The 23,857-nt window shown below is 43.9% G+C and overlaps 2 protein-coding genes across 7 annotated transcripts in view; both read left to right on the top strand.

Annotated features, from left to right (window-relative positions):
• The window catches only part of KIAA1671 (KIAA1671 ortholog), a 92,153-nt gene extending 73,942 nt beyond the window's left edge, over positions 1–18,211 (top strand). For all 6 annotated transcript variants that reach the window (XM_062589689.1, XM_062589687.1, XM_062589692.1 and 3 more), the window contains 7 exons: positions 1,380–1,498; positions 6,760–7,015; positions 9,095–9,266; positions 10,794–10,921; positions 11,330–11,469; positions 11,626–11,708; positions 12,367–18,211. In XM_062589689.1, the coding sequence (XP_062445673.1) occupies positions 1,380–1,498; positions 6,760–7,015; positions 9,095–9,266; positions 10,794–10,921; positions 11,330–11,469; positions 11,626–11,704 (894 nt within the window). In that variant the 3' untranslated portion in view covers positions 11,705–11,708; positions 12,367–18,211. The remainder of the gene's footprint in view (positions 1–1,379; positions 1,499–6,759; positions 7,016–9,094; positions 9,267–10,793; positions 10,922–11,329; positions 11,470–11,625; positions 11,709–12,366) is intronic.
• A 1,795-nt stretch (positions 18,212–20,006) lies between these two features.
• CRYBB3 (crystallin beta B3) lies at positions 20,007–23,402 on the top strand. Its single transcript, XM_062589827.1, has 5 exons — positions 20,007–20,912; positions 22,171–22,289; positions 22,377–22,509; positions 22,655–22,797; positions 23,106–23,402. The coding sequence occupies exons 1-5, from the start codon at positions 20,838–20,840 to the stop codon at positions 23,269–23,271; spliced, it is 636 nt and encodes a 211-aa protein (XP_062445811.1). The 5' UTR covers positions 20,007–20,837; the 3' UTR covers positions 23,272–23,402.
• The last annotated feature ends 455 nt before the right edge of the window (positions 23,403–23,857 follow it).

Genomic DNA, 23,857 nt, shown 5'->3' with positions numbered 1-23,857 from the left:
CAAAATATAAAGGAATTGAACTCTACCAGTTTGTTTCACATAAATATGTTTCTAAGTTTAGAAATAACATAACTGGATTTTTTAAAAAAATAGAGGGAATTACAAGATTTTGACTCAATACCTGTAGGAAAAGTGATACAACACAATTTTGCAAAAATGTCCTTGAAGACCATAAGATAGATTGGCATGCTCATCTAGTGCACTTCAAATATATATAGAAGTATATTTTTAAGGACCACATTGTCCTTCTTTGGAGAACTGAATATGGGTGTCATTAGCCCAAATAGATAGGCTGGAAGTTTTTTACGAACCGGTTATGCTCGTGTATTTGTTTTATTTTTTTATTTTAATATGGAAAAAAGCATAATACAGGTGGAAAATAATATCTAATCTTTGCTTATGATGATCTCATTTGGCAGCAGCTGATACGGCATTGAAAGCCATGTTTGTATTTTTTTTCAGGCTAATGAATGCAAAAGGGGCCAACATATTTAATTATCTACACACAATGTATTATTTCAGTAACTGTCTAACTTCAGTGGGTAACTCAATACAACTGCAGAACAAAAGATACTGCAGTGCTGTATTGTGGCGCAAGTTGGCATTGGTCTGCTGCAAATCCAGAGCACCACCCTGACGACAACTGGCCCGTTTCTCCCTCCTGAAAGAGAAGATTATTTAGATGGACTGTTTTCTCTTTATTTCTTAGGTCTGCTACCTTCTCAAAGTAATTATTTAGGAAATAAAAAGTCAGGGATAGAAAACAAACAAACAAAAAAACCCCACAATCTGTTAGATATACTACTGTTCTACTTAGTTTATATGTAAGCTTTAAATTAACAAATGTCAAGTGTCAAAGGCTTTCTAGTATCTGGTTTTATGCTAAGGTGACTTAAAATTAGCAGGCAAAATTACTTTTTGATTTAAAGATCTTCCAAAAAGAAGAGTTTAGAAAGTCCTTTTATTAAGTCCATGAAACTTCCCCAACGAGCAGTAGGACTGATGTTTCCCCTCTGCTCTTGAGGAGATTAAATATAATCCACAGCAGTATTCTTTGCATTTGCATAGATACTTGTGAAAACTTTGTGCCACCTGCAATACTAACAGATAACAATAATCTTAATGCAACCTGGAGTTACTGAAACAAGGTAGTCAGTTCCCAGCTTAAAACCAATTATTTGCCCAGGAAAATAGTGCTCATTTCATAGTGAATAATTATTCTGAAGTCATAGCCATTTTCCTTGTTTAAGTTTATTTGCATAGTTTTATCTTGTCTGACTTTAGTCTGTAGATCGAAAAACATTATTGCAAATAAAATCTGTGAAGCATTTAAGCAGGGGATGAAGGAATGATAGGATGTTTTGCTTTCCTCTCTGCAGGATCAGCTGAAGCAGTGCTTCTCCAGACAGCCCCCTGAGGCTAAGGACACAGATACGCTGGTGCAGGAGCCCGACAGTCAGTACGGTACCTGGAACGAGCAGCGGCACAGCGGGGACAGGTAGGGATGAGCAAGAATCCCTGGGTGATACGTGCCTGTTCTTACGTAGCTGATCAGTGAGATAAGGAAGTGCTCCGATTGTGGTTAGGCAGGGTGCGCTTGCAGTTTGTGGGTCTGATTTTCTTTTTTGGAAATTCAGTTTCTCCTTACCGATTTGTATCACCTAAAAGTATGAGCTACCAGAGAAGCAGAATGGCAAAACCTATTTGGATCTGGCATGCAGGGTGCCAGACGCAGGCCTGGGCAGACAGGAAGCTCCGTGATGCCTTACAGTGCGCTCGCTGCTCTGCCGTGATAAACATTAAAGCTAGTGAAATGTGAACGTCTTACTCTGAAGTTTTTTAGTGTGATGAAGTGGAGTATCTGTTGCATTTTGGGCTTGACCTGTAGTGTGTTAGCCAATATCTCATCTGCTCAACATAGGATGAGAATAGCACTTCTTTATGAATTTTCTTTATGCTGTTCTTGTTGAGATCTTATAGATATTAATGTCACTTATGTTTGGTGTGTTTTACACTTGAACTGTGTGTTATAAATATTTTATTGCTTATGAAGTCAGAGTAGCTTTAAGCTTGAAGTGCAGTGAGTTGACTAAATGACATGCCAACATCTAGCTCTTCTGTAAAATTAACTTTGATTTTTAGCATGCTAAACATTTTAATGTATGAAATCAGTTCCTTAACAAAGGTAAGAGTCTCAGCTACAAAACTGACATCATTTGAATATTTCAAAACATTTCAAAGTTGGATGTGCTTTCCTTGTTAGAAAAACTCCACATAAAAATTCTGGTTTATTAAGATATTGAACTCTTGATCCCCTTCTCTTGGCATTTTGTTTCCTTTGTAAGTGATGTTTAGCTTTTTTTTTTTTTTTTTTTTTTTTTTTTTTTTTTTTTTTTAAGTATAGTGATGCCTGCAGAGAGACTTCAGTGTTTTCCCTTGCCTGTGCTCTTCTTTAGCTTGGCTTATGGTTCATTGCAGTGGAATTACTGGTGTATTAATTCAAGCATCTGGAGAAAAATGAGAATAATTTACCTTTTAAATATTAAATTTATAATGGAGACTTGCCTGGAATATGCTGAAACTGTAATTTTTTTTGCAGTTTGTTTTTTATAAAGTGGAAGGGCTTGGTCAGGAAAAGCATGGGAATTGTTTTTTTTTATTGCAGGGGCTTACTCCACCCCATAGCTGTGGGTTGGGGGCTGTGGAGAGGGGAGTCGCGTCCCTCCCCTTCGGCCCGGAGGCAGGAACTTGCAGGCGACTCCGATAATTCAACTTTCCTGTTTTGCCTGGCTCGCTTCCCTTCGGCTTTATGTTGCACACCATACAGCTCGGCCGCGGACGGTCTGGCGTTCCTCGCCCGCCCGCTGCCCCCCTCGCGGCTGAGCTGGCGCCCCAGAGCGCAGTGGGGCAGCCGGCCCCGACTCCCCGACCCGCTCCGGCGCCCTGCTGCAGGGCCCCCAGCGAAGGGAGGCGAGCACAGAGCAGTGTCACCATCCTACCAGCAAAGCTGTTGTTTTAGCACCTTTAGGAGTGTTTCATTAATGTACATGAATTCATTTCCTCTGAGAGAGGAAGAGAATTTCAAAATAAAAATCTCTGACTGCGTGGCCACAGGACAAACAAGGTCCTGTTGCTAGATAAGCTCCTAGAACAGCGGAGCAGCGTCGTTTCCAAGTGGAACTTAGCCGCTGCTCAAAGAAGTGGACGGGCACTCCTTGGCTTATTTGCAATCTACTTTGCAAAAACTTCTTAGAATGGAAGGAGTTGGTTTAATGTGAGGACCTTAATTGGATTTTTGCTTTAGCATATCTAAAAATTATTTTTTCTCTAATCCTTTAGTAAGGTTTACCAAGATGACATTGTAGAAATAAGTTTAGTTTTACATCAGAACAGTCTTCAGAAGGAACAAATGGCCTTTAAAAGAAAAAAAAAGAATGTATTTCAGATAATGGATCTGAACTGCTCTGATTTCATAGGATTTTTGCTATTTATTTCTTCAAATCCTTGAGGCTAGACTATGGCAACGTTTTAGAAATGAAACCCAACTATATGGTGTCAGTTAGCTATAAAGGATGACAATCTGCAGTTACAGAAAATAAAAGAGAATTTTTAAATGGAAATTATTTCTTGAATGATTGAAGGACTTCTTGGCAATAGGTAAATACAAAGGGCTGCCTTTTGATACTAACAAATTTCTTCAGTGTTATTGTAACTGATTTCATTGCTTTTTGATTCCTACTTTCACATGATGAAGCAACACATTTTTTTTTTTATAACTTTTCATTACTGTCTTGCTAGAACTAAATAAATTCAGTTTCATTTGAAAGTGAAGACTGAACCAAATTCATTGCATTCTGTGATATCCATTCTGCTGGTATTTGTGTACACTGCGTGAAAGATAATTTTTCAGAGGAACAAGTATTTGTTGATGACACCAGTTGAACATTGTTTCTAGTAAACTCCCAACATATATATGGATGTGCTCAAAATTTGAAATCTTAATGATACAATAAAAAAGATGCATAATAAATCTCAGTAATGAGAACTGAAAGGAAGTCTTGTATTTCAATATTTGACCATTATTCTGATGTGAAGTTTTTCCCTAATTTGCTAGTCAGACGAAAAGCATCGACTCTGCCCAGCAGGCTGTTGTACTGCCGTTACCCTTGCCCTCCTGGGAGATAGCCCTGCCGCAGTGCGCAGCGCGTAACGATGCTGTAGTTGTGCAAGAGCTCTGAAACAAAATCCATTGGGAAAGTTTGTGAGCTGGAAACCACCAGCCAGTGTCCATTCCTGTCATTTTTTTACTCCTAAAATATTTTCACTTTGAAAAACTGTGAGTTGTATTAGCTGAAGTCCTAGGACATGGCAGGGAAGAGGCTTTCCAGAGATGTGCAAGATGCAGAGGATCCTTTTAATATACAGTTTAAAATTCCATAAAATGGTTAAGTCTCTAAATTGTCTTTTTGTCTCTGCATTCTCTGTTTCTAGTGGATTTAAAGTCTAATGTTGCAGATACCAAACATCATTCGAAGCAAAAAGGAGAAGACAAAAACTTCCCCCTGGAGCTCATTAGTACCATTGCTTAATTATCTTGGGGCCCACTGTTGATGGAGGGAAAAGTCATGTACTCTGCTTATGTGCTGGAAACTGTATGTGCAGTATTCTCTCTCCAGACTGGAAATCATAGCTCACACTGCTGCATGATAGAGAGCGGATATTCAGCAATAGACTCCTGAGTGGTTTCCTTCCAAGATGATCACCACTGTGGATCATATCAAATCCAATGCTCTATTCCTTCAAAAATGTGCATATGTTTGTTCATATATATGTATGTGTGTATGTATATATTTTTCATACACACATATTCATATAGAGAGCATATATATGTATATACATGTTTACTTTTTTATTTTTAGAAGGATTTTCCTGGAAGTATTTTCAAGAAAACATACTTAGTAACAAAGAATACTTGTTAGCAGAAAAGAAAATCTTACCCTCCCCTCCTCCCCCAAATATTTTAGCTTTTATTTTTTAAGCTCCTACAATTCGAAGCAAGAAAGGCCTGGTTTTGCTGATAAAGTCTTACTGTGCTTCCGACAGTCTCCAACTGTTTGAAGGAACGCTCCAAGCCCACATCATGCAGGGAGATGCAGGAAACCATGTACAGCTTTTAGTCTTGACACTACAACTAATTGTCTGTTAGTCTAGTCAAAGAGATGATGTTCAGGAATACGCTGGAAGCATCCTAACACTGCGATGCAGGTCTTCCCCACCTCGGCAGTATTGCTTAGAAAACCATGTGCCTTTTGGAAAGGTGGTTGGTGCAACTTTACGTTTTGGTGCCATCTGCTGCTCACAGCTGATTTTGTATCCGTGTACTGTGTATTAAAGAAAAATGCCTCTGCTAGATAGGCAGCTTTCTTTGAAATAACCTCCAACATAAAACAGAAAATGGTTGGTTTGGAGAACTGGTTTCATAACTGCATGGATGTTTTAGCTTTGCTCCCGTACTACGAATGAGCATGGTATTCCACAGTATGGTGGAAAGCAGCAGAGGGGGGTTTTCCCCATGAGCTTTCGGAGTCACTGGCTCAGCCTTTCCCATGGGATTTTTGTAGGGATTTCCAACCCTCTCCCCACCCCTCTTCTTTCCCATTTCCAATCCCCTTCCTTGCTGGTTAATTCTTTGTATACTTTAAAACAGCCCAGGCTGAAGTCAGTGTAGAACATGACATGTACGCCAAGAAGAGTGACTTGATGTGCCTCTAGCACTTCTACGTGATCATCATTACTTACAATAGCTAAACTTCCAAATAGTATCTGATCCACTTAAACTAATAATGTCCCCTCTCCTTTTTCCCACCTTGGCAGTTACGGTTCACTAGGTTCCTATTGCTTCTGTTCCTTCTCTCTTAAGGATTTAAACTAGTGGCAGTGAGAGAAACAAAATTAAAATCTAATACAACTGAAGTGAAATATCTTAATTTCAGGACAGCATCAGTGCAGACACTTTGTCAGGACATATGGGATGCCATTTTTAATCCAAAGTCTATGAACAGTTGAAAATCAGAGATCCCAGAATGTTTTAATCTTCTGCACTGTTGAAGATATTTCAGTTCCTTTTGAGTAATGAGGAATTGGAATTATTGACAGCTCAAAACTACTGGCTTGTGTATGTAGAGCACATACTGTGTTGCAGGAGCTGGCACAGCAACTAAGGGCTACTCCCAATACTCATTTTTAACTTGCAGCTGGTACCTGCCACCTCCAAAGATGCATTTGTTACTTCTAGCTGCAGCTTCTGTTTTGACTTTCCTTTATGCCAGCAGAATCATCACTGTTGTCTTAGCTGTGCCCTAATGCAACTGGTTGCAAGTTCTTTGCAGAAAACATCCTGAGGTTTGCTGATCCGTGACCACTTGAGGTAGGATCAGAGCAGACAGTCTGCCAGTGGCTTCATCAAGTATCTTCTCAGGATGAGTGTTGCAGATGAGGGGCATGGCTGCAGGGCTGTGCCTGCACTTTTAGCCCATCTGCAGCCAATGGAAACTTACTGCTTTCTTCTACGCCTGTGTGGCCTGTTTCTCAAACTGCATGCCACTCCCAGTACTGTATGATCTGACTATCTTGAGGCAGTGCAGAAATGCTTTAGTATGTGGGATTACCTTATGACAGCTGAGTCTGCATGATCGAAAATACCCTTGCATGTATTCGTTCACCCTGAAATCTCATAGACCTCATTTCTTTAATTTGCAGCTTTGCACCTGAATCTCCTTCCTCAGAAAACAATGTCATTTCAACGAGAAGGCAACCACCAAACAGCCATCCATCTTCTCTGTCCTCTCAAACGGAACCTGCCTCCCTGGTTGATCACCATGATTCCTCAAAAGACCAAAGGAGCACAAGTTTGGACCGTTCCAGCACTGACATGGACTCCACTGATGGCACTGATTTACCTCCCCCAGGAGACACCTACCCTGATGAAAAGACCACTGATTTCTCTTTCATTGATGTGAGTTATTGTAATGGGGAAGAGGTGTTCTCTGTGTATATTAACTATATTGTCACTGGCACTAACTGTTGCTATGCTGTACCTTTTGCAAGCTTGGCACTCAACCTTTCTCTGCCTTTTCTTTATCACATTGAATTTTTCCAGCTGACTTCCTGTCTGATCAGAAGTTTAAGATCAAAGCTACAAAGTTCTGGTAATTCCTGTAATACTTAGGTTGATGAGAATCTCTCTGTAACATTCCAAAGGGTTATTGGCTTTGAATAATGTCTGCCAATGGCTGTAAAGTTGCTATTTCTCTTTCTGCTCCTCAGTGAGCTACAACAGAAGCGTTAAATGGTTCTGTGAACATTGCAAACACAACATAATTAAATGACACAAATAGCTAGTGTTTGCTGTGCTATGAAAATGCAGATTTAAGGCTATAGATAAAGGGATTTAGTAATATTTTTCTTATTTAAAGATGGTGTCTTTCTGTGATAGCTTAAAATTGTATATTAAAGGGTTTTTCGTAATAAGAATCCTGCAGTTAGTATAGGAACTGTAATTTCTGACCATTCACAGTTAAAAGTGGATTAGTGTTCTTTGAAAGCATTACCACAACTGGTGTGTAGTTTTCCATTTTCAGTATGGCATCTGGGAAGTAATGTTTTTCCTTGAATAAGAGTGGGTGCACTTTTTTCACTGTATAATGTCTAATGACAGGCATATGGGTAAGTGTGAGAGTCCCAAGTTAGTGGAACTTGCAGCTGCTACAAAGGTATCGGATACATAGTGCCTCTCTTATTGCCATAACACCTTCTGAATTGACTAGTAGATTGCTCTGTGAAATGTAGGAAGGATGCAAGCAGGTTTGTGCTGGAGGCAGTTTGGTCTGGTGCGGAATTGACTGTTAAAATCACAGCTGCTTCCTGCGTAGGCTGTTAGAAAGTGCCGCCAGCAAGCTCTGTTCTCTGCTGGTGTTACGCTCTGTGGGAACTGCAGAAACCTGGATTTGAGCGAAGCGGGTGCTGCTCTCGTTTCGCAGCCCACTCAGGCTCGGGAGCAGAGGCCGTGTTTGGTGGCTCGTTGCTCTGAGATCCTTAACTGCATAAGCTTTGGGCCTGGCACCAGTTAACAGTCCTTTAGCAGCATATCCTACGTGTGCTCGTTGCCCAGTTAGGGAAAAGCAGCAGTGCAGAAGTGACACAGTAGCATTGGTGTTTTCTCTTACTGTCACTGGCTCTGCATGTAGGAGAGACAGTACTTTGTGCTGTTCTCTGGACAGCTTAAGGTATCTCTTCAAAATGTTTATAACTTATTAGAACGGTGTATTCCCAATTGTACTGAGAGTAGTTTATTCCTGACCTGAAACCTCTTAAAAAGGAGAGGGGGAACAAACAAAACAAAAACACAAACCAGCCCAGAAATCTTGAGGAGAAGAGGCCCAGTGATGTTGGCTAAATTCAGGCAAGTCTCTAAGAACCAATTGCATTAAAAAAATATATATATAAATAAATAAATAAAAATCACAGCTCCTTATTTTGCTCTGTAAATATAATTGCCTTGCCTTCACATGCGGAGGTGGGCATATTTAAAATAATTGTGAAAGGCCATAACATTTAACTTGCAGTCTTCATGTTGCTGGTGAGTGCTGGTGAAATTTCTGTGGATTGCAACCAGTGAGAGAAATGAAATTATAGCATTCTGCTAGGAGAAGAGAATTTTATGTAGTTGCTCTTTTTAGATCCCAGTCTTCTGACTGGCCTTCAGCTAGCATGGCCTAGATTCATAAAACTGTTTAGGAAGCAAAGTCCTATTTTACTGCAGTTTAGTTATTTTATGAATTTATTTAATGAAAACAAATACAGCCAAGGGAGTTAAAAGAACCAGCATTGTATCCAGTCAGTCACTGTGTAGCGTATCCTTATCATAAATTCTGTTTAATATGGCTTTAAAGTAACCACAAGAATAATAATGAGGCAAATATATTTTTAATTAAGCTAAATGGGTTAATGCTTGAAAGTAGGTTGTGAAATCATTACAGAGGCATTGACTTTATTTTCAGTCTGTTGGAAAGTAAGGTTTTTGTTTCTTTCATAGCAAACCACTATCCTGGACTCCAGTGCGCTGAAAACTCGTGCACAGCTCAGCAAAAAGAGACGCCACCGGGCTCCTATTTCTCACTCTCTTAGAAGAAGCAGGGGAACAGAGTTTGAAAACAGATTTTCTTTGGAAGATCCAGACAGTTCGTGGATGTTTAAAGATTCCACAGGTATCTGTGAGCTATCTAAAATAATTAACCATACTCAGCTTGGTGGTGAGGGCAGGCATTTCTGAATGATGTAAGGCCTAAGAAGAACTTTCCTTTCCCACTGGTGGATCATCAAGTCTTCCTCTCCATTCCTTAGTGTCTTGAGAGTTGGGAAAGCCCTACTAGCCAGAGCTAAAACAGTCTAGGGTGAAGAGAGCTTCCATGCAATCTCCTTTAGCTTCTGGCAGTTGACATAAGAGAGGCTTTTCACTAAGAAAATAATGAGTTCAGAAACTAATGATCGATTGGCCAAAAATGATAATGTTCAGTGTGATAAGAGATTGTTAATGTTTCAGTAATCCATGTTAGTGGTGGTAGTATTTTCAGCCTTCATTAAAATAGTTCAATGTCCCTTTCTCTGAATGTTTACGTTATGCTGGTGAGTTTTTGGATGCATTCTTTAGCCTATTCTCTCTATATAAACCCCTGTGTGATTGATGAGAGCAACTGTAATTGTTCATATTCTATAGGTGCTTCATAGATACTTTTTTTCTTTTCCTAGCAGCTATAAGTGCTACAGGACTAAAGCCTAGAGTAAAGATAAATTGCCTCCTTCAAACCATCCTATTAAGAATGTCCCCCTCCTATCCTGTCCTATTCTTTAGGACAAAATATTGAGATGCATCCAGCATTGAAAATCCTTGCTCACACAAGTGAATGAATGGCTTAATACATGCACTGATGATAAATCACCTGTTTAGTATTTGTAGCACTTAGGTGCTGTAGATATCCTTTTGGCATTCTCAAAGCAGAGAAATTATTGGTGATGCAATCTGTTCTTTGTAGAGGCTGGTGACATTTTTGAAACTCTGGGGACTAAATAGGTAAATTTTGTTACCTACCATTTCTGTTTTGCCCTGAAGCCTGTGAATACAGGGAAGAATGTGTGATCAAACTGATCTCTTCAGTAGTCCCTAGTTAAGGGAAAGGAATGCTGTTATGCCTTTGGTGGTTCTTCTGGTACTGATCTAACAGATCTAAAATATCCTGAAGACCTATCTTGATAAGAAATGTGTTGCAGGAAACTGCAATATCTAAGTATCAACTAAGGACCTAGTAGACCTGAAGGCAACTGTACTCTTGCACATTTATCTGTGATAAACAGCTAGCTAGACTGTTATTCAGTCTCTTTGTATCAAAGCCCTGCTTTGAGCGGGGGTTGGACCAGATGACTTTCTGAGGTCTCATCCAATCTAAATTAATCTCATTTGCTGTGACCATATGAGAAATTTAGAAGCAGCAATATATCCATACGCTGCTCTTTCATCTCTGTCAACAAGAAATCGTTCTGTTGCTGAGTACTTAGTATGTTTGTTGCTCTGACTTCTATTGGACCATTGAACCCAATCCTAAGGTGTATTAATATTACTCTTAATATATTTTAAATGGAAGGAGAGGTGTTGAACGAAAGATATAGATGAAAAACTTGCTGACTAATTTGCTATTTTTTTCCTCTCTGCTTTTTTCCTTTATATTACTGATTATTAGAAGAGAAGAAAACTATGCAACAGGAAGATTCTGATGAGGAAGAAAAAATATATCGTACTGGGAAATCATCTTTTGTACAAGCTCAGAGACTTCCTGTGTTCCCAGGAATGGATCACTCTGTTCTCAAGGTGAACATCAGTGGAGCTTGTTAGATCAGACTTAAACTGGTTCAGTAAACTGCAAGTGCTGTTTAGAAACAGTGCAAGGAATTCTACACAAGATGACTATGCAAATAGGTTGTTGGGCGTGAGTAATGCTTTATGATATATAGAGAAGTCTTGCGGTTATTTTTCTCACTTTTTAACTCTTAGATAGAAATACTAAGTGATTTGGGAAAAAATAGCTTTACAATAGTAAATAAGTTTTCAGAACTGCATAGACTTACAAGAAATTTCTTAATTGATTCCAAACATGGGGTGTGTCTTTTTTTTTTTTTTTTTTGTTTCTATAAACTTGAGTGATTTGTTTTGATTCCAGAAAAGTCTAAAAGCTGCTTTAAAAACAAGCATTTCCCTTTATTTTTAAAATCTTCTTAGGCCCAGTTGCGGAAAAGACAAGAGTCTGAGACTTCTGGTGAAATAAGTTCTGCCCAGCTGTTTAAATCCCCTAAACCACAATTGCAGCATGCTGTTCCTGGTAGCAGACTACTGCCCTCCAGCGTGGAGAAGGAGGACAGGTGAGAGACTGCTCTGAGGAACTGTTAGTACTCATTCTGGTGAACAAATAATGTTAACCTTCCTGAGGTCCTAGAGGAAGTGGTATATTTCTTTCTTTTTGGTTCTGAAATAAGCTTTCATAATTAAAGAATAAAGAGTATTTTTGTATGCCTTAGGTCAGAAGAAAAGTCTCCTCAGTGGCTGAAGGAACTGAAATCAAAGAAGAGACAGAGCCATTATGAGAATCAGGTTTGAAAAGGTACCTTCTGAAAGAAAGATGGTTTTACAAAGTGAAAGGATACTCTAAGGATTGTTTTAGATGAAGGCATGATATCCTTCCCATTTGGTACAGGAGGAGGGTGTTTAGGGCACGCTCTTTGTGACTGGCACTGGTTGGTCATGCAGCACCTTTTAAGTAGATGACAATGATAAGGACGTGGAAAGTGTTTCTTGAATGTGTCAATATTACAGTTCTGTAAGCATAAACATTTGACTATTACTATGGAATGCCCTTCCATGAATGGGAAGTGATTCTGTGCTGAGGCAGCGCCATATTCGTAGGCGGTTAACACATGGGTGATACAATTTCACTTTTTCTCTGCAGGCAATCTTATTTTTACAGTGCTCTGTCCATTTGTGCTGCCATTTTGTAATGCTTCCATTAAACAAGAATGAGCCTGCCATTGAATAACTGCACACATTTGGAAAACATTGTACTGTGCTATTTTAGCAATACTCTGGGCAGCTCTTGGATCTAGAATACTAAAGATAGTATAGTATTGAGACCAAGATGACACTGCACCAGTAACATGCGTTGACTGGGACTTCCCTGTTACAGACACTTCACAGTGTCTGACTATTTCATGTAACTGTGTCACACTGAGTTATTTCAGCAGTTTCTGTTTTTTTTCTTTCAGATAATGATGAAAATTAGGAGAAGATATAGGAGTTTAACAGAAGCCTTAACTCATCTGAACCTAAAATTCACATGTCATGTTGCTGCTGTTTGCTTCCTGCCTCAACTGCTATGTGCATGGTGCCTTCCTGTTTTGTGGAGAAAGCTGCTTAATGTTCATAGTCAAATACAAAGCTGTACCTTTTCAGATATGGGAGGATAGTCACTTTAGCCCTACCTGGAAGAAGAACCAGTGTTTCATAGTTAGCACTTCAGAGAGTTTTGAGAGATTGTAATGTTTGATCTAGGAGTGCTGTGAATCAGAAAAGTCCCCCTCCATGTTGAGCGAAGACTGCATTTCTACATGTGTGTTCACTGACTCAAAAGTATGACTTCTGGTAGGCATGTCAGGTGTAACGCTGGTTTTGTATTTGTTTATGAAATTTTAATCAATTTTATCTTTTTTGTAAAAAAAAAAAAAAAAAAAAAAAGAAAAAAGAAAAAAGAAAAAAGTAAGCTCCTATTTAGAATTAAGTTTGTGCAAGGTGAGAGTGAAAGAACAAATTATGTTTACTGCCATACTGAAAAAGGAAACTTGATTATTTTTTGTAAAATGTATTTTTGATTGGCTTATATTTACATGTGATCTGCTGATCTAGCAGATGAATATAATTTTTAGATGAACAAAATGTTAATTTTTGTCATTCTTGAAATGGTATTCTGTGTTTTGTCAGCATGTGGAATAATTGCTTCATTGGAATGTCTTTCCTAAAAAAGATCAAGCAATAATGTCAACCAGTTCTCTTTAAAAATAAATGTAAATACTGTTTTTTATTACAAAAAAGGAAGGGAAGAGGGAGGATGTTAAACTCATATCAGGGTTCCAGTTAATTATTGAATGTCACTTTAATAGCAGTTCTCATAGTCCCACTTCATGTTTTTGTTCATTAGTCTGTAAATAGCAGTTTTACGTTTTTATTTCTGCGCTAATTTTGTGGGATAAGCTAAATGTGTTTTTTGAGTTTCTCAAATTAATTACCTATCTTCTTTTGGTAAGTCCATGGTTATATTAGCAGTGTAGATAATATCCTGCATAGCACTGATGTTCTGAATATCACTGATATCACAAATATGTTAATATAGATATTGAATACAGATTCTGCTATATCAACAAAGATGTCCATTTAAGACACAGTTTATTCTTTTCCTGAACAAGTGCTCTTTTCAGAAAACCTTTAAAAATGTAACCTAACAAGGGAGTTTATTCTCTCATGTCAGTATTCCTCACAACTCAGCTAAGAAAGTAGCAACATAGGAAAAACTGAGAATCAACAGAGTTCTCCTCGTTTTCTCCTCTGGTACCCTTCGGCAGCAAAGGGTTCCGCCAGGGCCCCCTGCAAAGCCTCTGTCGTAAAACCACTTCTTTAACCGTTTTGACCAGCATAGCAGCTGGGGAGAGACAGGAGTGGAAACAGATTGCTGCTTACTACATTGCACTTCTTGTGTCCTACTGATGAGATTCTCTAATTATTCAAAATAATGCACCAGCACTTGAACTCCTTTTTGCTTTTTATGATCAGAATTTCAGAAAGCTTGATTTTTGTGGGGTACCGCAAGGGTGCATCTGCTAACCGAAGTGGCGTGCCTGGTCTGCTGTCTAGCGAGCTTGTAGCTGCCAAAACTATGTGCCAATTCGTCTCATGGAGAAGTCACAGATGAGGTGATCTATCTTTCTTTTTTTCTTCTTCTCTCTCTCTCTCTCTTTTTTTTTTTTTGTTAACTCTCAGACTGCTCTTAGGAAATCACAGCAGTATGGCAGGAGACAAGTCCCATATGCACCTCTCTTCCCAGATTTAGTTTCAAAGCAGTTTCCTATACTTAATGGAGATCAAATGAGTATGTTTCTCTAGTTTAAAAGTCTTTGCTCATTGCTTGTCCCACTTCACATCAGAGCTGTTTTAGGGCCTCTTCTGCTACCAGTCAAGATATCACCAGGATTTCTGCCAGTATTTCCTTTTATGTAGCTTGTTACCTAGATGGATTTCCATTTGATTGCAGTTGACCAGAGTATTAAAGAGCTACTCTTAACTAATATTAAGATGAGTTGTATATATTTTTTTCCTTCTTCTTTAGATGATGGTGGAAAAGGCAACTCTTTTAGAAAAGCTTTGCATATGTGTCTTTTGGGGATTTTTTTTTTGTTTGTTTTTAAAGACAGCATTCAAAGTGTGTCATCAGTTGTAACCATCTATGATGTATACACTTCAGTTAGTTTTAAGCAGCAATGTTTGTAGGTGTGATAGAGGAATAATGATCGTTTCTCTTATCATTACTCAAGTCAGGTGGGGCTTACTTTAAAAAGTATCTAGAAATCAGGTAAATTCCCCCTGCTTACAAGAATATTTACACATGCTAAATTTTAGAATTCAGCAGGCTGACAGTGTTTCGTTACCAATATCTGGAGAGTTTAATGCTTCTTGGTCTAATAAATGAAGACCAGAAATTATTAAATTAAATTGCAGTATTTGCTCTGTGTGTGAGGAAACTGAGGGGAAGAACATTAGGTTTCCACAAAGCCTTTGAATGTATATGCATTTCCACATCTGCTTGGACAATGCACTGAAACTTAGCTGTATTTAGTAGTTTAACTTACTACTGAGAAATGTTAATGCTTAAATGCCTGATTAAAAAGCATCTTTAGAATGTTGTTGAATGAGAAAGTGTTTTTTCTGCTCTATCATTTCTTGTATATGAATTAAATATCTATTTTCTTCTCTTCAGATTCTCACTATGTAATAAGAGATCTATATGTTATTACTTCATAAATGATAGAACATACTGTAATACAAATTATACAATTTTATTTTAATTCAAATAATGCTTATTAAGTTTTTCTTTTGTTGCCACATGTTGTATTTGCTGTTAATATAAGATGGGAACGAGCTCTTAGTTTCAGCACTTTTTTCAGATGTGATTTTTTTCATTGAGTATTGGAATCTGTAATGAGAGCAGATTTCAACTCTTATGCTAACAGTGTTTAATAACAAATGTGATGGAGATCCTGGCATTCCCTGTGGAGTACAGTGTAGTAGAAGTATTTAGTCTGTTACTTTGAGACTACTCTACTTTTTTTTTCCTGCTGTTTCTTCAAAAGTTGTATCAGTAGAGCACCTTTTTAAAAAGTGAAAGTAGATGGTTTGTGGAATTTAAAAGTGTTTATTTTCTGATTGCATTTTTCTCTAACAGAAATCCTCCCTCAGTTTTAATATGGATACATACAGCCTTCCTATTTCTTCTTACTGCAACCTCCAGCTATGGATTTCTTTCTTTTCATTTTCTGTTTGCAGATCCACCTTGTTAAAGTTTGTATAGCTTTAATTTTAGTAGTTATTTGTTCGAAAGTTTACTGCTTTGGTACTGCTTCTATTTACTCTATAGAAAGATGCAACATTTCTGCTCTTTCAGCCTTTGAACTCCAAAACCTTTCTAGAATGTGGTCTGCTAGGACTCAAACCTCCCACCTTCATGCTTGCACAGAGGTTTCCCTTCACTCTGGTATTTTGTTTGCAGGCAATTATTGGCAAACTACTGGATGCATTTAATGTAAGATTAATAAATGCAAACTGTTACTCAGTTGTTATATCTGGAGCAGCAGCATCAGTTAGGTGACAAGTTTAAGTACGTGTGCAAACATACTGAAATATGCCCCGTCTTAGGGAATTAAACTGAGGATGTGGTTTGATGTCAGTGTTACTTGGAGAGCTGATACACCAAAAGATATTGGGGATCAGAGCAGTTCCAAGACAAATATCATATTAATATTTATACACCTTTAAGTCTCTGCCCAGAGAAATGAACTCCTGTCTCTACGCTTTTCACTTACTATGGAAGGAGAAAACCTTATTGCTGATACTACAATAATATTACGCTTACTATTACTGCTTGTGGACATCAGGAATGTCTTTGGCATACATCTTATTTAACTGTCTGGAGCCAAAGGAATTGCATATCCAGAAACCCTGTGGTCCCAGTCTAAATATGTCCCAGTTCTGTGGTACCAGGAACGTGGTTAGAGTGGATCCATAGGAGGAGAGCAGAATTGCTGGCATGAACCAGGCCTAATTTGTTTTGTTTTGTTAAAAATCGTGAAGTCAGTTGGATGTAATGTTTTAGGAAACAGCAGTGTGTTCCATGCATGTGATGGGGTGGAAGGGGTTTACTGGTCACTAAATGCAGATAGCTAACTTTGAATGGTAAAACTGCACTTTCTACTGGGATTGCCTGGAGATGGGATGGAGATGGGTGCAGAGCTCAGCTCTCCTGAAGTAGCTGCATCCGCCTTGAGTCCTTCTGTCTGCTGTGGCCATGTCCTGGGGTAGGGATGTTCTTTTGTGGCCGTGTTTTCAGTGTTGTTTACTGCTACTGCAAAACCAGCCCCAACAAAAACAAACTATTCCAGTAAAAGCAGGGTTGTCCTTACAGCTGTGCTCCGCCGAAGAAGGCGTTGTTGGTCAGCGATCGCTGCTGTCCCGTTCCTGAGGGGCAGTTGCGCAAATCCGTGGCGTGGACACAGCGAAGCAGCCGGCCCCCGTCCCGGATGGCAGGGCGCATGCGGTGCTGTGTTAGATGAGGAGCCCAGGCGCCGCCCTCGGGGCAGCTCCAGACCCAGCGGCTTGGCCCTGCTCGGGATAGAAATGGTGTGAAGGAAAAGCAGATGCTTGTTTTCGTATTGACTTGACCTCTGAACTCATGAGAGTCCTCAGCTGCTGCTCTTCCTAGATCCTCCTGTGAATTAGGGAACGAAAGATGTGCTTTTAGGAAGGACAGGACTTGCGCGGCAGAGACCAGACTCCAGGGAGGTTTAGCTGGACCCGGGGATGCAGCCCGCTGAGGCTCCTCGCCCGCAACTGCGGAGCTGAGGCACCTCTGGCTCCCGCCGGGTCTGTCCCGCGCGGATGCGAGCGGAGGGGGCGAGTGACGGGCCTCGGTGGGAGGACGAGGTTCGGAGCAGCCTGTCCTGATCGGCGTCATTCCCGACGCGCTTGGAGCCACTGCTTGGCTGCCTCCCCCCGCGGCTGTCATCCTCCCAGCTCAGAGTACTGCTGCACAGCTCTCGTCTGAAATAGCTTTTCATGCTATTGGTGGGATTTGGAAAAGGAGGAGGGACGAGGTCTAATGGCTGATGGGTTCTCCTCTTTCCATGTTAAACATGATGAGAGTATGACACAGCTATTGTATAGATAACAGTTTTTTTATATCATTCTACATAGCCTTATAGAATATGTAAATATGGGTCACACAAATACATTGTGCTATAGAAAATATTTTGTACTACATAGTTTCCTAAGTAATAAAGATATTCTGATTGTTGTGTATTGTATTGTACAATTATGATTCAAAGTTTAGCTTTACCAGATACTGAAAAATCTATTTTCTAACAATATGCTGTGAGCATCTCTCGTAGGGATTTGAGAGGCTGACAGCAAAAGGCAATTGAGTTCTGTAAGGAAGAGAAGTTCGATGAGATCCTAGTGTCCATTCTGTCATGTTTTTGCAATTGCCTTATCAGTGTACAAGGTCCATGAGTTTGAACATGAAGATTCATGGGCACCGTAGCCACCACAAAACTAAATGTAAGCGGGGATGCTGCCGAGGAACGGACTGGTAAGAAAACTCCTGTATTTTTAATCTGTTGAAAATAGGCACTGTCATGTTTGGTAAAAGAAACAAATTAATCCATTCCACTTTCTCCTTTGAGTACTTCTTCTGTATAGAAGTGATTTTATATTTTACAGCCAAGAGGTTTCATATTCAAAGAAAAGATGAAAATGTGAAAAGGAACTGCAATAAAAAATGAACTAAAGAAACTGCTGTCTGTGGGGTCTTTGTAGGTATAAAATGTCATTGAATAATGACAACAAATGTGTTCTGCGTTGAGCTGTGCTGTCAGCTGCATTTCAGGTTCAGCTTTGCAGTGCTGGGATACTCTATCGCGTCCCACCTCAGCTTTCATTCAGCAGAGCTATGTAACATCACGGGGCCCTGCTGGGCCCACGGATGGGCTTGCTGGCTTTGATACGGAAAATAATTGCTGACAGAAAAGGCTAAACTCCTTTATGAGTGATTTGTTTCATCCTTCATCAGGAACTGCAGCATTGGGCAGTGGTGAAAACAGTCGTGTGCTGGGCAGCGTGAGCGCAGCGTTGCATCGGAAACTGTCTAGGTTGTCTCCATCTTCCCTGGCTTGGCCCATCATTTCTGCTCCTCACCATCTGTCTCAGCCATGATCCGTGCTAGGGCATTTTTGCCTCCTATAGAAAACTAACGAGTTTGGCTGTATCTTAGTGACGGTGTGATGATGATGATGCTTCCCATAAACAGTTACAGTGTTTGGATGCGATACAGCGATCACAGTGAAGAGCTCTTTTCAGTGTGGTTCTGCTTGGGTAATATTGCAGAGGAGTTTTCCAGTTATGGGCCAGCTACTTAGACAAGCTACAAGTTTGACCATACTAAGTAATGAAGTGACATCTTGGTGAGTTGGAGATGTTTCATATGTAGCTCTCAGTTCCAAGACTAGACCTAGTGAAAGCAAGTAGAAAACCCTATAAGAGGAGCAGTAAAAGCAATGCTGTCAGCAGCCTGCTTGGATCTTCATCCTCAAAGAAGCCCTAAGATGGGGCACTGCTGTCCTGTCTGCAGAGTGCTTGGTCCTCTCCACCTCCGCTGTGCAGGAACTGCTGCCCTCTGCTCCAGTCTTCGGTTCCCAGTAGTTCGGCACAGGTGATACCGTGTGCTTGAAGCCTGCGGTTGTGCTTTGCTGAATCAGGTCCTTACACCTGCTCCGTGAATTCCTCTGACCCAGTCACGAGGCCTGTTGACTCCAACACCTTGAGATTTGCGTAGGGCTGAACTTAGCTTGTTTTTGCCTGTAGAATAATGAATTAAATTTTCTACGAGCAGAGCAAAATACTGTGCCTCAGCTTGGCGTTCCCGAGGGAAGGACTGCCCTTTCTTTACCAGATGATGTATTTTGCCTCTAAAGACAGATCCATCCATGCACAAGGTACCCTCAAACCCAGGTCAGTGTGCGTAGGGGCGCTTCCAGCCCAGCGCCCTGGGGGCAAGACGACCTGTGGCACGGAGAGGGCAAAGGGGCTTGGGGAGGGTCAAAGCTGGGACGAGACCGCGGACCTCGAGGCGCTGGTCTGGGGGCTGGCTGAGATGCCCGCCCGCCCCGCAGCGCTCCCGGGCGCGGAGGGCAGCCCTGCGTCTCGTGGCGTGTGTTAGCCCAAACAAGCTGTAAATATTTTGCACGTTTTTTTTGCTTTGCGCTGTGCTTGGTTTCTAGGATAAACCCTCCCATTAACTGCTGATGGGAGAGTTTTCCAGAGAATCTGGCAAGAAGTAACGTGAACATGCTGATGTGAATTTTGACGCTAATCTTCTGTAAATCGAGTGGCATATTTTTAAGGGACAGCCGGGAGAAATTTGAAAACATTTCCATAGTACACTGCGAACTCACGCTATTGAAATGAAATCTCATGGATGGAATTCAGTAGACGCAGCTGCTGTATCAGCGTCCAAATAATGTGCTGTTCTGTTCAGAAGCAACCCATAAATAGCGCGGTCTCCTAAAGCCGGCTGTCAGAGCGCAGCCACTCCAGGCGAGGTAGCAGCAGCGTTGCTGGTTGGGCTGGAAGGGGCTTTAAAAAAGGATTGGTGTGCGTGTCCGATTGAGGTGTCTCGCTGTAGTGAATGTTTTGCTCATGTTTGGCAAGAAGTGATGCTGCAGGGTTTTAATTAAGGTTTTTAAGGACTCTAGTCAAGCTTGGTTTCTTTATTCATCTCTTACTAGCCTCTCAACATCCCATTAAATTAGCGTGGTGAAAGGAGAGGGAGGAGGCTCGTTAGTTGGTGGTTCCCTATTCAAATAGGAATGTGCTTTTGTGAGACGCTCTGAGAGCAGAGGTGGATCCCGCCGTCGTCCTAGCAGATACCGCAGTCGAGGGTGGCTGAAGGGGCCAGGCAGCTCGTGCCACCAAAGAACGGCGGCTGCAGTGGCATGGCGGTGTGGTCAGCCTCGAACGCGTGGCGAAAGCTGCCAGCAGCTGGGAGCTGAAGCTGGAGGAATTCCGGCCAGAAGGAAGGCAGGCTTCTGGGGAGAGTTCAGAGAGCTCCTGGGGCAGCTTCCCAGGCCAGAGCGATCCCTGGGCTCTTGGAGGGCGACTTGCTTCAGCCAGAGGCACCATACAGACTGCGTGAGGATGCAGGGCCTGTAAGAAGGAGGGAGAGGATAACTAAGGGGACGCTTGCTTCTAGCCTAGAAATCCCTGTGAATTTAGAGAGCGGAAAACAGCTGGATTCAGGAATGCAAACTTTTGCTATCTGTTTTCATGCAAGCTTGATCGCTTCTCTTTTAATGAAACATTTGGTACTTTTAACGACTGTCTTGCATGCTAACCTTCTGCGATTTGGGTTTTTTCAGGCACAATGACTGAGCAGCAAAGTCCCCCCGAGCAGATGGCGACTGGGGAGGGCGCTGGCGAGCGAGGTGGCAATTACAAGGTATCCAGGCAGGGGCCGGTTACGGACCCGCTTTGTGCGTTGTTGCAGGTCACCTTGCATCGGAGCGTATATTTGTAAATCCCTTACTGCTGTCAAACCGCTGCGGTCTGTGTTTGCAAAGCAAGAGCCTTCAGCTCTACGAACACAGCGGTGCGCTAACATCACTGCAGTGATAAACGTGTTCCTCATCCACCAAGCTGAACTGTGAGGTGGCCCTGGGCTGGGGAGAGGCGCTTTGGACGATTTACTGCTGCCTGAGAGTAGGAAGAGCTTCTCCAGGCATTTGTTGCTTCCAGATAATTTTGCCGGGCCGTCCAGGATGTGTGCAGCTGCACAGCTTTTTAATCCAGGAGATAAAGTATTCTGTTGCAGCAGAGACTGGCTGTAGGTTAGAGCAGTGAAATTCCCCAAGGGTTTTCTAGGTTTTCTATAATTCTCTCACTTGTGGGTTACCGAGGGCCTGGGCTGGAGCTGTGAAAAGCTGCGTTTCCAGCACGATTTGCAGAGGGGAGGGTCGCTGCCCTCCCCAGCGAGCGGCAACGGGGAGGAAGCTTTGCTGGCCCTCGCTGCGGGCCGCCGCCGCCTCCGCGCTTTGCTTTGCGTTCAGCTCGCTGCTGCGTTTGCGTTTCTGCACTGCCCTCGCGGAGGGAAGAGAGCAGCGGCGCCGGCCCGCGGCGGGCGCTCGGCCTGCTGCGCCGGCCCCGTGGCGCGCGCTCCCTTAGAGGTCAGCCCTCTCGTGCGGGTCCTAGAGCAGTTATTTACCTGTAAGCTGGAGCCAAGGGTCAATTCTGCAGCCGGGGCTCAGCCGCACGAGAGGCATCGGATGGCAGCGCCGTGCCGGGAGCTCGGTCCCAGAGGAAGGTCGCCGCGGGCCGGGCTGACGGCAGCTGCAGGAAGGTCCGGCCACGTCCCCGGGCGGCTTGGGGCCGGGTTTTGCTGTCCCCGCGCCTGGCAGGCTCAGGATGAGAACGGCGGGGAGCGAGTTGGCTCCGGCGCCAGGCCGGGCCCGGAGCTATCGGATCTGGAGGGAGCCAGCAGGAGAAACCACGGGCTGCGAGCGGCGCGCGAACCCCGCGCGCTTTGGATGCCGCCTCGGAAGCGGTGAACTTGTTTGCAGCCTGTCGCCGATGAGATATCGGCCCGTTTCACTGAGCAAGCGTTCGCAGCCAGGGAGCCATCAGCGCGGCAGGGCCGTGCGGCCGGCGCGCCGTGGCCCTGGCCGTGGCGCCACCCTGCCACGCCGCCTCTCCCCGCTCAGATCACCCTCTACGAGATGGAGAACTTCCAGGGCAGGAAGTGCGAGCTGACGGAGGAGCTCCCCAACGTGGCCGAGAAGGCGCTGGAGAAGGTCGGCTCCATCCAGGTGGAGTCTGGCCCGTAAGTGCGGGGGCAGGCGGGCGGCCCGCCGACGCCGGGGGGCTGCTGCGCGCCCTGGCCGCCCGCCCGCCTCGCTTCTCCCCGCAGGTGGCTGGGCTTTGAGCGGCAGGCCTTCGCCGGGGAGCAGTTCGTGCTGGAGAAGGGGGACTACCCGCGCTGGGACTCCTGGTCCAGCAGCCGCAGCAGCGACAGCCTCATGTCCATCCGCCCCATCCAGATCGTGAGTAGCCCCACGAGTGGCGGCTGCGGCCAGACCCCCACCCCTCCCACTGCATGCGTGTGCCCCCCATTGCTGGGCGGGGAGGGAGGGGAGCAGGGTGCGGGGACGTCCCCGCAGCGCCCTGACCCACCACCACCACCCCCAGGACAGCGCCGACCACAAGATCCACCTCTTTGAGGGCGCGGGCTACACCGGGCGCAAGATGGAGATCGTGGACGACGACGTGCCCAGCCTCTGGGCCCACGGCTTCCAGGACCGCGTGGCCAGCGCCAAGGTCCTCAACGGAACGTAAGGGCGGCCGCGGGGGGACACCACCGCCGTCTGGGTCCCGGTCCCAGTCCCTGGTCCCGGTTCTTGGTTCTGATCCTGTGTCCCTGGTCCCAGTTCCTGGTTCTGATCCTGGGTTCCAGGTTCTGGTCCCAGTTGCAGGTTCTAGTCCCTGGTCCTAGTTCCTGGTTCTGATCCTGGGTTCCAGGTTCTGACCCCGGGTCCTGGTCCCTGGTCCCAGTCTCGATCCCGGTCCCTGGGTCCTGGTCCCGGTGATGCCGTGGGGGGCTCGGGGCGGGCCGCGGCGCCCACATCCCTCTCTGGCGCAGGTGGGTGGGCTATGAGTACCCCGGGTACCGGGGCCGCCAGTACGTCTTGGAGAAGGGCGAGTACCGGCACTGGAACGACTGGGACGCCAACCAACCGCTGATCCAGTCGGTGCGTCGCATCCGCGACCAGCAGTGGCACCAGCGCGGTGCCTTCGAGAACAGCTGAGGGGCCCCGGCCCCCCGCCGCCGAGCCCTCCGGCTCCAGGAGGAAGCTGAAGTGACCTCGCAGGCTGACGCCGTCACCTTGAATTTTGTTTTTGTTGTTCTTTTTTTTTTTTTTTTCTTTTTCCTTTTTGCAAAACCTCAATAAAGCTCTGAGCTAGAGGCTGCCTGGGGCCTTCCTGGTGCTGGGGGAGGGGGGGGGGGGGGCGTGCAGCCCGGGCTGGGTGCTGCTGGGGGCACGTGGCGTCCGTGGGCCATGCGCAAGCAGGGCTAAGACGTGGGGTTCAACCCCCTGGCTCTTTGCAACACGCGTCGTGAGCTGCACGTGCGGCAGCAGCAGCCCCCCGCCCCGGCACAGCGTCCCCCGTGCAGAGTCGCAGCGTTACCTGGAGGCTGCGTCCTGTAGCTGCCCCCCCACGCCGGACCCCTGCATCCGCTTGCCCGCGGAGCAGCCCGGATCTGAGCCCCGCGGCAGAGGATCGGTGCTGCCCCTTCCCCAGGCGCTGCCCGGGGGCCTGGAGCTGGGTTGTGCCCTGCGAGGGCTCCCGCGCTGCAAGGGGCCGTGCCGCGGAGCCGCGGGGGCCCTGTCC

Source organism: Rhea pennata, chromosome 17, assembly GCF_028389875.1.
Source record: "Rhea pennata isolate bPtePen1 chromosome 17, bPtePen1.pri, whole genome shotgun sequence".
NCBI lineage: Eukaryota > Metazoa > Chordata > Aves > Rheiformes > Rheidae > Rhea > Rhea pennata.
This window is presented reverse-complemented; position numbering and strand designations above follow the sequence as displayed.

Coding starts and splice junctions, on each gene's coding strand:
- CRYBB3 (XM_062589827.1), top strand. CDS start 20,838: ATGACTGAGCAGCAAAGTCCCCCCGAGCAGATGGCGACTGGGGAGGGC. Junction 20,913..22,170: donor AGCGAGGTGGCAATTACAAG/GTATCCAGGCAG, acceptor CTCCCCGCTCAG/ATCACCCTCTACGAGATGGA. Junction 22,510..22,654: donor CCATCCGCCCCATCCAGATC/GTGAGTAGCCCC, acceptor CACCACCCCCAG/GACAGCGCCGACCACAAGAT.